The following is a 16,001-nucleotide window of genomic DNA, read 5'->3' as shown; positions in this document are numbered from 1 at the left end:
AGATCTTAAATGTACAGAGTTCATAGGTTTTAATGATTTATATACAGCTGTGGGCAACCATTCTATTAAGACAGAATTATCATCATCCTAGAAAGTTTCTCTGTTCAGACTACTACAACAAACACTATGTTCTGCCTGTTGAATTGAAGGGTATGTATCTGAATGTTGGCTCTGAGGATGGGTATTTAGCAAATGTGTGTTGATTTCATCTTATAATCATGCAAGTGAAAGGTGATCTTAGTAATCACCTATTTTAAAACCCTCATTTTACAGATGAAGAAACCAAAGTTCATAAACATTAGGCAATTTGCCCCAGGTTACACATCTAATAACCATTAGGGTCAAGCTAAAACTCAGATATCTTGATTACCAGATATCCTTTGCTATTATTCAAGCAGACAGTGGTAAAAGAGAATCTATCAGAGCTCCAAGTACAAAGGAATATTAGGAATACTGTATACAAAGTTCCTCTACAATGGAAGAGATAGGACAAGAATTTGTATAAAACATGGTAGAATGACGGAGACTGGTCTTTTGGATGAAATGGTACAATTAGAACACTGTTTATCTCTAGGTTATTGAAAATATATACAAAGATGATATCAAAATTTCAAAAACTATTTTCTTGCAGGAAAAAAATTAATTATTTCCTAACAAAAGATTGAAATCTATTTTAATGAACTCTACCTTAGCAATCTTTTATATTTAAATTTGTTTTTAACATTTTTATTTTTTGATTTTTAACATTTTAAAAAAGATTCCAATTTCTGGTAATGCACTATCTCCATCAGAGTCTAACAAGTTGCTAACATCACCAGCGAAAGCCATGGGGGCAGGAACAGATTTCATTAACAGCCCTGTTTGTCATTTCTTCATATACTCAATACACACTGTGACAATGAGCAACAGTTGGGTGAAGAAAATTAAGTGCAGAGGCCATATATGAAATCAAACCCAAACATAGTTTATTCAGAGATCAGACTTCTGACAATTACCTAGACCACTGCCAAAAACCAGAAATAAGCAAGAAAAGCATCTTTCAGCCTAGCCACCTGTCATAAAGCCCCTGATAATATTCCAAGGAGAAGGCTTTAGGTTTTCTTTTAAAACCTCTAAGTCATTTTATTTCAAACACAGTTCTAATATATTTACAAGATGTGGTCTCCCAGTCTATGGAAGAAAAAGAAAGTAAGAAAGCAGGGAGGAGAAGCCAAAAACTACAACGCTGTGTTTGGGTCAACACCAAGAAGTACCTGCTAATTGCTCTGTCATCTCTCTTTCCGACTGGCTATCAAAAGCCCAACAACTGTCAGAAAGGTATGTAAGAAATAATCTATGTTAAAATAAATTGAGAATGCCACTGTACAAGTGACAATTCCTATGAAGGCAGAATCATCCAGGCTAACTTAAATTGTGTTCAGCACGTTCTGCTTCAAAATCCATTTTAACAAGACCTCTGTGAAGAAAAAAGATGGCTTAAATGAAGTCTCCATACATAGGCAAAGAGGTGCAAAGATTTCACTGCAAGGATGTTATCTGTATCACTATTCAAAATAGCAAAAAATTGGGAGTACCAAAATTTTTAAAAAGCAGAGTTAAATATTTCCACAAACTACTGTTCAGCCATTTTAAAATGTTATAATTCAATATTTATTAATGTGGAAAGATATTAATGGCATAGACAAAAAGGTAGGCCATAAAACTTGATTACAGTATAATATGTTTTTGGGAAAAGGTATCCATATTTGTAAAAAAAAAAAAAAAAAAAAAAAAAAAAGTAACTGGAGAACTGGAGATATTCATCAAGGTCTTAAGAACAGATTTCTTTAGGATACAGGATTTTAAGTGATAGTTTTTTTTCTGTATTTTCTGCTTTTTACTAGTGAATACATATCCTGATCATTAAGAAATGTTATTTTTTAAAACAACTAGGGAGTGTCTGGGTGGCTCAGTCCATTGAGCATCTGGCTCTTGATTTTGGCTCAGGTCATGATCTCACGGTTTGTGAGATCCAGCCCTGTGTCAGGCTCTGGGAAAGAGCCTGCTTCGGATTCTCTCTCTCTCTCTGCTCCTCTCCCACTCACACTTTCCTTCTTTCTCAAAAAATAAACTTAATAAAAATAAAAAAACAACTGGAATGATTTAAAAATTGCCCTAAGTACCAATTTAAACAACATCCTCTAAAAATATCCTAGACACAAACTAAGGTTTTAATCTGATGGCATCTCAACCAAAGAATATAGCAGGGCCAGGGGTGCTGGGCTCAGACACTTAAACATCCGACTCTTGATTTTGGCTCAGGTCATGATCTCACAGTTCTGACAGCACAGAGCCTCCTTGGGATATTCATTCTCTCTCTCTCTCTCTCTCTCTCTCTCTCTCTCTCTCTCTCTCTCTCTCAAAAAAAAAAAAAAAGAATATAATAGGGTCAGTCTTTCTCAAAATTATTAAGTAGGTAAAAACTCCTCTCCCTCTATGTGTTTATCTTCTTCTTGTAGTGCCCATCCTCAGTAGACCAGAGTTCTTCTGCAGTTTTCCCTTATCTAGAAAAATCCATGATCTGCAAAGGATCTGAATTATATTATATCATGAAGGAGAAGGTTACGAAAGCATTTTACTAGGGAATCAAAGACTTAAGCCAAAGAAATAGGCACAATTAGGTACCTGGGGGGAATTATAGGAGGACAAAAGAATCTTCTAGTTATTTCTAAACTTCCCTTATACAGGTTGACACCCATCTTGCTTGGCTGTGATGCCAAGGCCTAAAAGAAAACTATCCCACTGCTCTGTTAAGGTTCCAGCCTTACAAAGCCAGAGATTTTCATCATTTCAGTATATAAAAAGCATGGCTAACATTAGGAAAAAACCTCCACCAAATGAAAGTGCCAGTAGAGGGCTAGAAAATATAATCTTGTTTCAGGACAGTTTCTCTGAGTAGCTAAAAAGAATCTTTAGACATTATTCTTCCCTAACCTCTAACTCCCCAAAACATTGTTCTTTCTGTTCCAAAAGACTTCTATTCCGACAAGAATCACAAACAATACTCCATAGTCACCACATGATCGCATCAACAGCAGGTGCCAAAACTACATGCTTGTCAGGCAGCCATGTGTCACCAAAACCTGAATGGGTCAGGGCTTAACACTACCACCCTAACATAAACCAACCTCACCTATTTCCTCAGCCCAGCCCTGATTTTGCAATGCAACATTCTGCTACTACTGGAGATTTCCCCATGATCAGCCCACATGGATCAAGAGGAAAATATCCTTTTTCTCTTCAGTGCTTCATTTACTTTATTTACCTCGGAACTAGTGTAATCATGAGTTCTAGTTCTTTCATAATTCTACTTTTTAAAGTAGTATAGCCTGGTAAAACCAGTTTATTCAAGAACTTAAAACTGTTAGCTATGTATACAAAACTATAAATTCTATTAAAGCAGTAGTAAATCAAGTAATAATTGCAGCTTTTTATGAGGTCACCTTGGAAAATAATGATTCTTTATTACTTTCAGTGTTAAAAAAAAAAAAGTCCAGTCTATTTATGAAAGAACCAAAAAGTTTGATATTCACTTGTTTCACTAAAAACCATGCTTGTCTGACAGTTTATGTATTTACAGCCACAAATAAGGACAAAAGTCTAGAGAACACATAATCTATAATAAGTAAACCAGGTGTCCATAAATTACATCACAAAGAGTTTTTGTCCTCTTATAATTTCCCCCAGGTATTTCATGTGAGGTTTTAAGGAAGAAGAGTCTTTTGCTAAATGCGAAATTTAAAAAAATTTCAGGGTGCACCTGGATGGCTCAGTCAGTTAGGTGTCCAACTCTTGATTTCGGCTCAGGTCATGATCTCATGGTTGGTGAATTCAGGCCTCAAGCTGACAGTGATGCAGAGCCTGCTTGGGATTTTCTCTCTTTCTCTCCCTCTCTCTGCCCCTCTGGCAGGGTGCTCACACTCTCACTCTCTGCCTCAAAATAAATGAATAAACTTTAAAAAATTTTTCAGGAAAAGAGTTGACATGGATAAATATTTCAAAACTACTTTAAATGTCATGGTAGTACTTTCACTTAAAGTGACCTAAATGTTAACTATATCAATAAACTAGAATAATCCATCACTAGAAACTAACCTGTTAACCTACAGAATTCATTACACAAATCAAAGTGAAAAAAATGATCAAGTGATAAAATTAAAGTTTCATTTTAATTTAAATGAAGGAGTTTTTCATTTAAGATACATCTGAAGGCTTCAAAGGTGCAAAAATGTAGGAAACAAGATGAATGACCATCTTCTATGTCTAGTTTGGGGATCCTCAACACAGCTGTGTTAGAAGATGGCTTTATGGCACAAAAACAGACACTCAGATCAATGGAACAGAATAGAGAACCCAGAAATGGACCCACAAACATATGGCCAACTCATCTTTGACAAAGCAGGAAAGAATATTCAATGGAATAAAAACAGTCTCTTCAGCAAGTGGTGCTGGGAAAACTGGGCAGCGACATGCAGAAGAATGAATCTGGACTACTTTCTTACACCATATGCAAAAATAAACTCAAAATGGATGAAAGACATAAATGTAAGACAGGAAGCCATCAAAACCCTCGAGAAGAAAGTAGGCAAAAACCTCTTTGATCTTGGCCGCAGTAACTTCTTACTCAACACGTCTCCAGAGGCAAGGGAAACAAAAGCAAAAATGAACTATTGAGACCTCATCAAAATAAAAAGCTTCTGCACAGCGAAGGAAACAATCAGCAAAACTAAAAGGCAACCGACAGGATGGAAGATGTTTGCAAATGACGTATCAGATAAAGTGTTAGTATCCAAAATCTATAAAGAACTTATAAAACTCAATACCCCAAAAACAAATAATCCAGTGAAGAAATGCGCAAGAGACATGAATAGGTACTTCTCCAAAGATGACATCCAGAGGGCCAACCGACACATGAAAAAATGCTCCACGTCACCAGGGAAATACAAATCAAAACCACAATGAGATACCACCTCACCCCTGTCAGAATGACTAACATTAACAACTCAGGCAACAACAGATGTTGGAGAGTTTGCAGAGAAAGAGGATCTCTTTTGCACTGCTGGCGGGCATGCAAGCTGGTGCAGCCACTCTGGAGAACCGTATGGAGGTTCCTCAAAAAATTAAAAATAGAACTACCCTATGATCCAGCAACTGCACTACTAGGTATTTATCCAAGGGATACAGGTATGCTGTTTCGAAGGGACACATGCACCCCAATGTTTATAGTAGCCCTATCAACAATAGCCAAAGTATGGAAAAAGCCCAAATGTGCATCGATGGATGAATAAAGAAGATGTGGTATGCATACACACATACACACACACACACGGGTATTACTCGGCAATCATAAAGAATGAAACCTTGCCATTTGCAACTACATGGATGGAACTAGAGGGTATTATGCTAAGCGGAGTTAGTCAGAGAAAGACTAAATATCATATGACTGCATTCATATGAGGACTTTAAGACAGAACAGATGAACACAAGGAAGGGAAGCAAAAATGATATAAAAACAGGGAGGGAGGCAAAACCTAAGAGACTCTTAAATATGGAGAACAAACAGAGGGCTACTGGAGGGGTTGTGGGAGGGGGGGATGGACTAAATGGGTAAGGGGCATTAAGGAATCTACTCCTGAAATCATTGTGGCACTATATGCTAACTAACTTGGATGTAAATTAAAAAAAATAAAAGAAATTAAAAAAATAAAAGAGGGCTTTAACCTGGTGGTTCATGTGAAACTACCTGATTCCTCTATCACAGCACTACAGAACACCTTTGTAACAGAAGAGTTTACAAAGATTTAGTATATCCTCCCACGTAAAGTCATCATGCTAATTAACCCAGATGACTGCTGAAAGGCGTTACTTTTACACAGTTACTTTAACTCACTGCAATCTAAAAATTACAAACTACATGGGGTGCCTGGGTGGATCAGTTGATTAAGTCCTCAGGTTATAACCTCGAGGTTCCTGAGTTCAAGCCCGGAGTTGGACTCCGTGCTGGAGGTGCAGAGCCTGCTCTCTCTCGCGCTCTCTCTCTCTCTTCAAAATAAACTTAAAAAATAAATAAGTAAAATACAAATTACAAAGGACAACCAAACATGGGAATTTTCACTATGCATAACAGAAAGAAGTAATCATCAAGACCAGCAGAATTTTGAATACTTGGAAGAGCAGTTTAACAAAATACCCTCACACAGCCTAAAATAATCTGAAGTCAGAATCACAATTCAATGAGCCATGCACTTTTAATCCTTTACACCTGGAATACAGTGGCTGATTAATCCATCCTGGGGGAAATCTTACATAATTACAGTCTCTGAAACACTCAATATGCTGATTAAAGAAACAGCAGTCTCTAAAACATTCTTAAGAATTAATGCATGTAACAAACTCACTTTCCAAAACAATTGGACTTTTAAACTCTGCTTAAGAAAGCAGAGTTGTAAGACATCTAAAAAGACACTGAGAAGCACCTGGCTGACTTAGTCAGAAGAGCATGCGACTCTTGATCCCAGGTTTGTGAGTTTGAGCCCCACATTGGGTGTAGAGATTACCAAAAAAATAAACTTAAAAAACAAAATAAAAAAAGAATTGGACATGTAAAAAAGATAAAAAAATAAATAAAAAGACACTGATTTGTGGAAGTGAGAAACACCCTTAAGAACTAATATAACATATTGGAAATTTTAGTACACTTTTTTATAATATTCCTCTCAAGAATTTGGCAAAACCAACATTCTTCTTGAAATTTTATAAAAACTAAGACAAAAAAATAGGGCAGCCAAAAATGAAAAAAATATATAGTTGAACTATTTTCCTATCTTTTCCAATACTGTTACACATCCATTAGGCAAATTACATCTCTGACAAGTTTCATTGTTTTTGACAGAATTAACCTGTCAATTTTATCAACCAACTTAGTGGGAGAAAATTTTTCATTCATTTGTGCTGTTATGTGAGTGCACTGGCTGTGTTAGCATGCCCTACATCCAACCTAACACCACAGAGGGTTTCCAATGAAGGTTTTTGGGATTATCCACTTATCCAACCATAACTCTCTCGAGTCCAGAAATCATAGTGTCATCTATCCAACCAGCCTTCATCAGAAAAATAACAGAAAATTAACAAAAGATTAACAGTAAGCCAAAATTTTTCTGAGAAATAGTAAAAGTTCTACTAAAATTAAATGTTTGACTCTTGCAAGAGTTAGAAAATACTCTACATAAATCTAAAAATCATTTTGCTCACTGTGCATTTTGATTTTGACTAAATATAGCACTTTTTTTTTTTTTAAAAAGTTTGTTTATTTTGAGAGAGAGAAAGCATCCCTCTGCACTCACAGTGGAGAGCCCAATGTAGGGCTCAAACTCACCAACAGTGAGATCATGACCTGAACTGAAATCAAGAGTCAACACTTAAGCGACGGAGGCACCTTTAAAAATAGCAAATTCTTGTTTGATTTGCAAAACCAAACAAGGTCTTCATTTTCTGCTATGAGAGGTAAGTGTAATTTTTAAAAGCTGCTTTTAGTCAGCAGTAAGAAAATAATCCATTGGGAATGCAAACTGGTTCAGCCACTGTGGAAAACACTATGGGGAAAACAGTATGGAACTTCCTCAAAAAATTAAAAATAGAACTACCACACAATCCAGTAATCACACTACTGGGTATTTACTCCAAAAATACAAAAACACTAATTTGAAAGGATATATGCACACCTATGTTTACTGCAACATTATTTACAATAGTCGAATTATGTAAGTAGCATGGATAGATGAATGAATAAAGAATATGTGGTATGTATATAGTTGATATCATTCAGCCATAAAAACAAACGAAATCTTGCCATTTGCAAACATAGATGGAGCTAGAGAGTATAATGCTAGGAGAAATAAGTCAGATTGAGAAAGACAAATACCATATGATTTCACTCATACGGAATTTAAGAATCAAAACAAAGGGGAAAAAAGAGACAAACCAAGAAACAGACTCTTAACTATAGGGAACTGATGCTTACTAGAGCAGAGGTGGATGGGGGGGTGAAATAGGTGATGGGATTTCACTATATCGTGCTATATTTGTATTGAATATTGTATGTTAATTACATTGGAATTAAAATAAAAAACTTAAGAAAAAATAGAAAAGAACCTATACTAGTTTTCTCATCTTTGAATGAACTGTGGCAGAATCCCTTGCATTTTCTTCCATTCTATCAGCAACCCAGACAACCGACACTACTAAACAAGTACATTTATTTGAAAATAATTGCCCTAGTCTGGGGCACCTGGGTGGCTCAGTTGGTTAAGCGTGGGACTTCAGCTCAGGTCATGATCTAGTAATTTGTGGGTTGAGCCCCAAATTGGGCTCTGCGCTGACAGTGCGGAGCTTGCCTGCTTGGGATTCTCGCTCTCCCCTCTGTTCCCCTCCCCAGCTCGCACTTTTTCTCTCAAAAAAAAAAAAAAAAAAAAAAAAAAGGGGCGCCTGGGTGGCTCAGTCGGTTAGGTGGCCGACTTCGGCTCAGGTCATGATCTTGTGGTCCATGAGTTCTAGCCCCGCGTCGGGCTCTGTGCTGACAGCTCAGAGCCTGGAGCCTGCTTCTGATTCTGTGTCTCCCTCTCTGACCCTCCCCTGTTCATGCTCTGTCTCTATCTGTCTCAAAAATAAATAAACGTTAAAAAAAAAAAAAAAATTAAAAAAAAAAAAAAGAAAAGAAAAGAAAAGAAAAGAAAAGAAAAAAAATTGCCCTGGTCTCTGTGAAACATCATGTAGATTAAAAAATAAATAAAAAACAAGGTGTGTAGTTTCCCTTGCTACTAAGAGCCGACAACCTAAAAGTGCTCTTAAAAAAGAGAGATGACTGGGGCTCCTGGGTGGCTGAATTGGTTAAGCTTGGGTCATGATTTTACCATTCTTTGGTTGGGGCCCCAAGTTGGGCTCCACGCCAACAGTTCAGAGCCTGCTCTGGACTCTCTCTCCCTCTCTCTCTGCCCCTCCCCAGCTTGCACACACTCTCTCTCAAAAATAAACATTAAAATGGGGCGCCTGGGTGGCTCAGTCAGTTAAGCGTCCGACTTCGGCTCAGGTCATGATCTCATGGTTCGTGGGTTCGAGCCCCACATCGGGTTCTCTGCTCACAGCTCAGAGCCTGGAGCCTGCTTCAAATTCTGTGTCCCCCCCCCCTCTCTCTGCTCCTCCCCTGATCATGCTCGGTCTCTCTCTCCTTCAAAAATAAATAAAAAGATTAAAAAAAATTAAAAAATAAAATAAACATTAAAAAAATATATGGTTGATAACAAAGACTAGGGACATCTGGGTTTCAATGTTAGTGCTAACAGTCTCTCAATCAAAATTTCGTTAGTCTCCTCAGAACTCTCTTTTCAACTAGGGCCTGACTTTTGGGCTTCCTTGTTCTTCTCTGCATTGTCTAATTTTAGCAAGAATCCTGTCAGCTGGGTTAAGCCAGAAACCCCCTTTACTCTTGATGTAGTAATTTTCCATCCATTGACTCCCCCGCCCCCACTCTGCTCCCTGGCTATAAAGGTCTGCTTTTCCTTGATGTATTCAGAGTTGAGTCCAGTTCTATACCGAGGTCTGTTTTCCTCTATTGCAATAGTTTTTCTGAATGTTTTTATTGCATTAACTATTGTCCAGCTCTGGGTTTTCTGATATCATACTAAATCTTTTTTAAATATTTTTGAGAGAGAGAGAAAGAGCGCATGCCAGCACATGAGTGGGGAGGGGCAGAGAGAGAGGGGGACAGAGGATCCCAAGCAGGCTCTGTGCTAACGAGAGAGAGCCAGACTAACTCGGGGCTCAAACTCATAAACCGTGAAATCATGACCCGAGCTGAAGCCCGATGCTTAACAAACTGAACCACCCAGGTGCCCTGCTAAGTATTCTTAAGTTGCTTAACCTTTCCGGGTTTCAGTAAACTTAAGGGAGACGGGAGTAGAATGATCTCCAGGGACCCTTGCCAGGTCTAAAATTCTCATGAAGAAATCTGGTAGAGGAAAAAATGTTACAGAAAAATTAAGTGATTTGGAATTGCTGGAGGTCATGAAGCTGTGAGGCCAGGATGTCATCCAGGTCTCCTGATTTCCAGCACAGTGTTCATTTAACAAAACCAGCTGCCACTACCTTAATGCTACAACCAAAAGCCTAACGAATCCAGTGAAATGCCAAGGCACCTAGTGTGCCACTTCAGCCCAAAGTGCCTCCTTCATGTCATAATCTGTTGTCCTTCAATTTCTAAACAGCATTACATTTGTTTCCTAAAATAAATCATTTTTCCTTTCTGGGAGTACAACTGATATTACTTTTGACAATAAAACTGGTATAAAACATAATTAATCTTGAATTTATAGGACAGCAAAAAATTAAAAGATTCTATTCTTTCTCCTACCAATATTTCCTTTTTATTTTTAAAAGTCCCATTCAGTCTGGCTTGGGATGCCTGGGTGCCTCAGTCGGTTAAGCATCCTACTTGAGCTCCGGTCATGATTTCACAGTTTGTGAGTTTGAGCCCCGCATCGGGCTCTGTGCTGACAGCTCAGAGCCTGGAACCTGCTTTGGATTCTGTGTCTCCACCTCTCTCTGCCCCTCCCATGCTCATGCCCTGTCTCTCAATAATAAACGTTAAAAAAAATTTTTTTAAATAAATAAAAATTAAAAAATCTTTAAGAAACAAATGAGCAAGGTATAAAAGACACAAACCTTTTTAAAAAACACTCTCTTAACTATAGGGAACTGGTGGTTACCAGAGGTAGGTGGGAGGGGACGGGTGAAACAGGTGAAGGGGATTAAGATTATACCTATAGTGATGAGCACTGAGTAGAGAAATGTTGAATCATTGTATTGTACATCTGAAACTAATATAACACTATGTCAAACTGGAATTAAAATTTGAAAAAGCGTTAAAAGTCCAATGAACAGTTTGCATGCCATGGTACAATCTCAAAATATCCATCCTTTTACTTGTAAATACACAGCCACGTTAAAAAAAAACAAAAAAAAAAAACAACTTCTGCTGCTGCCTGGAATTTTTTTTAACACCACACTAAATAAGGCCACATCCTCGTTGGTATCTTTCTATGCTTTTCCCTGAGAGATAAAGAATACCTTAAAGTCAAGCAGTCGTTAGAACACATACAAACACAACCATCTTTTCACTCCACTTTCATCATCCTCTAACAAATTTAAATTTTGCCAGTAAGTCTTTCAAAATGTTACATTTTCTGTGAAACCCAAGAAACGAAATGCTACATTACCTAGGCGTAGCAGTCAGTAGTTTTAATACTTCAAGCATTTCAATTTCCTGTTCACTAGCACATTATGACATCATTGCCTTCCAGTATTTGGGCTCATTAAATAATTCTGCTTCTATTTTGTTCCCTTGACTCCAAAACATATACTGCAAACGTTCCATTGTTCCTATTCACTATTTCAGTGAAGAAGCTTAAAAATAATTTTATATTTGCACATTTCTTTGCTAGATAAATACACTTTCTCTTACTGCAACTGAACTAGAAAGGTCAATCTCTCACCAAAAGGTAAGATTTGGACAAGATCAAATAGCAAAAGCAAGGCCCAATGGGAAGCGGGGGAGGAGTCAATACACCACCCAAACACGACGGATTCTAGGGCTTCCACAGATAAACAAAGAAGTGGATTTTCCCACGCCGCCGCCTGCTTCAAACAACCCGAGGCATTTGCGTGGAAGCCCACCGAGTTCATTACCTTGAAGACGCAGTCCAAGTGCTGAATTTTTCTAAAGCCTCCCATAATGGGTGTACATCCAGAAAGTCAATGGAGGCATAAATGAATGAGGAACTGAGTGGGGTTGACCTTCGATTCCTTCCTCCTACTCCACCAAAGAACCTAAACACCTACCACCCCAACATACCAACACGTAGCTCCTCGACTGCTCAAAACACAATTTTCAGGGCAGGAGAAATAGGGAGTGTGGGGGATGGGCTTCACGTGGGACAAGTGCTAGAGCAGGAATGGTATCAAGATCAGATGGGCCGAGGGCGCTTAAGGCAGCACGAAGGCGGGCTGAGGGAAGTGGGCGCCGGCTGAGCGCGACCGCACGAACCGCTGGGGGGGCCGATTCAGGCCCCTTCCTCACCTGGCAGCCCTTCTTGTGATGAAAGCCAACCACCACGATGTGCAGTACAGGCCCCCGGGGAGCGCCATCGCCTCCCCGCCCGGACTTCTCCATGGGCGGCCGCCGCGGGCCCGCAAGACGACAACTTCAACCGCCAAGGGCGGCGGGCCAGACGACCCCGCGGTCCCGAGGAGGACGGCGAGCAGCGGACTTCAGGTGTCAGCAGGGGCGCCGCATGAGGGCCGCGCAGTGGCCCGGAGGAGGCCGAAGCTCCTGCAGCTGCGCGCCGCCCCCAGGGCCGGGGCCGCGCTTCCCTCATCCGCTTCCGCTGCTTCCGGGCTGTCACCTGACGCGGCCGCCGCCGCCCGCGAGGCAGGGCGGGGCAGGACCCTGAGGGAACCTGACGGGGCGGGGCCTGGTGCGGGGTGGGGGTGGGGGGGGGGCACGAGGTTGGGGGCGGGGCTTGCGGGGTTATCCGGCTCTTCTATCCCCTACTGCTTGCGTTTGATCTTAACCCACTTTCTCCTCCTTTGCCCTCTCTTCTTCTCCTTAAAGTCTCCGCCCTTTCCCTCTTTCCTTGGTTTTCCTCCTTTTTTACTATCTTTTTTTGTTTTCTCTCCATTATCCAGTACCTTCGTTCATTTCCTTCCCTTCTCTGGGATAACAGGGAGGCATATTAGTGGGACTCTATACCTGTGCATTTTACCTTTAAATTACTTGCTCACCCAGGGTTTTTCTTTTGTTTCGTTATATATTTTTTTCCTCTTTATTATGTATGGGAGTTTGGAAGCCTTTTAAAGCCTGAAGTAAGAGATCCTCGACAATAAAGGAAATTTATAGGGAGACCTGTAAATGATTATTCCAGTACCGATATTTTAAAAAATACATATTATTTTCATTCTTTTTCTGGGTTTAGTACTCTGGTCAGTACAAAATATATATCCTCTATTGTCACCAGGATTCTTAATTTTCTTACTGACTGTATTGTACTACTTCAATTTTATTTTTAAAAACTAAAGGATAGGTAGGGGCCTACTTCAAATAGAATTTGAGATTACTGCAATAATTGGCTGTGAAGTTTATCATTATTCGTGCATATCCCTTAGTTTAGACAACGTTGGCAGTTGATATTTTACACTCCTGACCTTGTAATTTAAGAACTTGCATTCTAATTGAAGTAAAGCTGAGAAAAACAGTAGGCTTCCTGTAATTAAGTTATTTTTCTATGATTCAGTACAAGTGTTTTTTTTTTTTTTTTTTTAATTTTTTTTTTTTCAACGTTTATTTATTTTTGGGACAGAGAGAGACAGAGCATGAACGGGGGAGGTGCAGAGAGAGAGGGAGACACAGAATCGGAAACAGGCTCCAGGCTCCGAGCCATCAGCCCAGAGCCCGACGCGGGGCTCGAACTCACGGACCGCGAGATCGTGACCTGGCTGAAGTCGGACGCTTAACCGACTGCGCCACCCAGGCGCCCCTCAGTACAAGTGTTTTAATGCTAGTAAAAATACTTTAGAGGGGCGCCTGGGTGGCTCAGTCGGTTGAGCATCCGGCTTCAGCTCAGGTCATGATCTCACGGTCTGTGGGTTCGGGCCCGCATCCGGCTCTGTGCTGACAGCTCGGAGCCTGGAGCCTGTTTCGGATTCTGTGTCTCCCTCTCTCTCTGCTCCTCCCCTGTTGGTGCTCAGTCTCTGTCTCTCAGAAATAAATAAACATTAAAAAAAAATACTATAGAAAGTTTTCATTTCTTTATTATATTGCAATATTCTTGGTGTTGGTTCAGAACTATGTGTAAAACTATATTATTCCTTGTATGCAGAATATATTACTGTTTTCTTTCATCTGTCTCAATATTTTCCACAATTGGCATAGCCAAAATTAAACTCGAACAATCTTTTTTATTTTTTTAAAACATTTATTTATTTTTGAGAGACAGAGCATGAGTGGGGGAGGGGCAGGGTGAGAGAGAGAGAGAGAGAGAGAGAGAGAGAGAGAAAGAGAGAGAAACAATCTAAAGCAGGCCCCAGGCTCTGAGCTGTAGCCAACTTTGAGATCATGACCTTAGCCCAAGTCAGACACTTAACTGACTGAACCACCCAGGTGTCCCCAATTGAACAAACTTTTTAAAAAGATTTAAGGGAAGGGCATCTTAAAACTTTACACCTGGGGCGCGTTGGTGGCTCAGTTAAGCATCTGACTTCAGCTCAGTCATGATCTCACTGTCTGTGAGTTTGAGCCCTGCGTTGGGCTCTGTGCTGACAGCTCAGAGCCTGGAGCCTGCTTCAGATTCTGTGTGTCTCTCTCTCTGCCCCTCCCCTGTTCATGCTCTGTCTCTCTCTGTCTCAAAAATAAATAAAAAATAATTAAAAAAAAAAAAAAAAACAAAAAAAAACAAAAAACTTTACACCTGCAGTGAACACCAATTGTTTAATTCATTGTGCAGGAGACCCAGTAACAGCTTTATAAATATCACTTTGCATCCTAGACAATCCAACTAAGACTACATCATTTATTCATAACTATTTTGTTGCTTAAATGTTTAAAAAGAATGTTACTGGGAAATTCGGGAGGGAAAATGAGCAAGGGAATTTGCAGAATTTTTTTCCAACTCAATATACAGACTGGTCCGTCTAGAATAATAATTTTTAGGGGTGCCTAGGTGCTCAGTTTTGAGTGTCCACTTCGGATCAGGTCATGATTTCACAGTTCCAGAGTTTGAGCCCCACATCAGGTTCTGTGTTGATAGCTCCGAGCCTGGAGCCTGCTTCGGATTCTGTATCTCCATCTCTCTTTGCCCCTCCCCTGCTTGCACTCTGTCTCTCTCCCCAACAAAACAAAACAAAAACATTAAAAAATTTTAGAATAACTTTTACATTGTGTGTGGGTTTTTTTTTTTTTTTTTTTTTTAAGAATGAGAGAGCAGTCGCTCACACAAACAGGGGAGGGGCAGAAGGAGAGGGAGTGAGAGAATCTTAAGCAGGTTCCACTTCCATCACAGAGCCAGATGTGGGGCTTGGTCTCACAACCATGAGATCATGACCTTAAGCTCATGTCCTGAGCTGAAATCAAGAGTCGAATGCTTAACCAACTGAGCCACCCAGGGGCCCCATATATTGGTTTTTGAGTAAGTTGTATTAATATAGAAAGAATTCATTAACAAGATACTGTTTTTAAGGACAAATATCTGTTGAGAAAAAAAAAAAAACAGAAATTTCTCTTATTTTAAAATTTTGGAAGAATAGTGTCAAGATTGTGAGTAATTTGAGATAACAATACTTTCTGAACATTATTCTGAAAGGAAACTTTTGTTTGTATTTTTATGATAACATTTATCTAGAGGAGAAAAATTAGAAAAGTTTTTCTGAACACATAGTAAGTTGAAGAGCCTCTTTTGGTTATAAATATTTTATGATGAATTATAGATTCTATTTTATGTTAGCTCTGTAAGTAAGGGCTAAGGGGGAAAAACCCTGGAGACACAGAGCTATGACATGTTTTTAAGTTCATTAAAAATGAACTCTCCATCTGGAATTGGACTGTTGTTTCTTTTTGCCTCTTGCCTCAAGAGAGAACATGATAAAATAAAACTACTCTAAAGCAATCCCCATTAACTCTACTGTGTAAATGAACCATATTTCCTTTTTCAGAGTATAAAGAGACTTTCTTTAGTCTTTATCAATAGTATTGAAAATTGCTAATGGAAAACTTAAAGTATTGACTTTCTCAAAGCAAATTTTTCCTGAATTGTAAACTTTATCACATAGGGACAATGTCTTGAATTTGGTCCCTATTCTCATTATGGTATCGTGAAAACAAAACAAGGATAGAAATAGAAAAGAAAACCAGGGAAGGA

General features: G+C 39.2%; 1 protein-coding gene across 2 annotated transcripts in view; it reads right to left on the bottom strand.

Annotated features, from left to right (window-relative positions):
* AVL9 (AVL9 cell migration associated) overlaps nucleotides 1–12,496 on the bottom strand; it is a 70,702-nt gene extending 58,206 nt beyond the window's left edge. The window contains exon 1 of one of the 2 annotated variants that reach the window (XR_006716420.1): nucleotides 12,170–12,460. Coding sequence is in view for 1 of the 2 variants with exons in the window: in XM_045495254.1 (XP_045351210.1) it covers nucleotides 12,170–12,262 (93 nt within the window). In the remaining variant the exon portion in view is untranslated. Of the gene's footprint in view, nucleotides 1–12,169 lie in introns of both variants that reach the window. The other variant, XM_045495254.1, reaches the window with a different exon arrangement.
* Nucleotides 12,497–16,001: the final 3,505 nt, after the last annotated feature.

The sequence above is a fragment of the Leopardus geoffroyi genome, chromosome A2 (assembly GCF_018350155.1).
Source record: "Leopardus geoffroyi isolate Oge1 chromosome A2, O.geoffroyi_Oge1_pat1.0, whole genome shotgun sequence".
NCBI lineage: Eukaryota > Metazoa > Chordata > Mammalia > Carnivora > Felidae > Leopardus > Leopardus geoffroyi.
The sequence above is the reverse complement of the archived record's forward strand: the minus strand, read 5'-3'. Positions and strand labels throughout refer to the sequence as shown.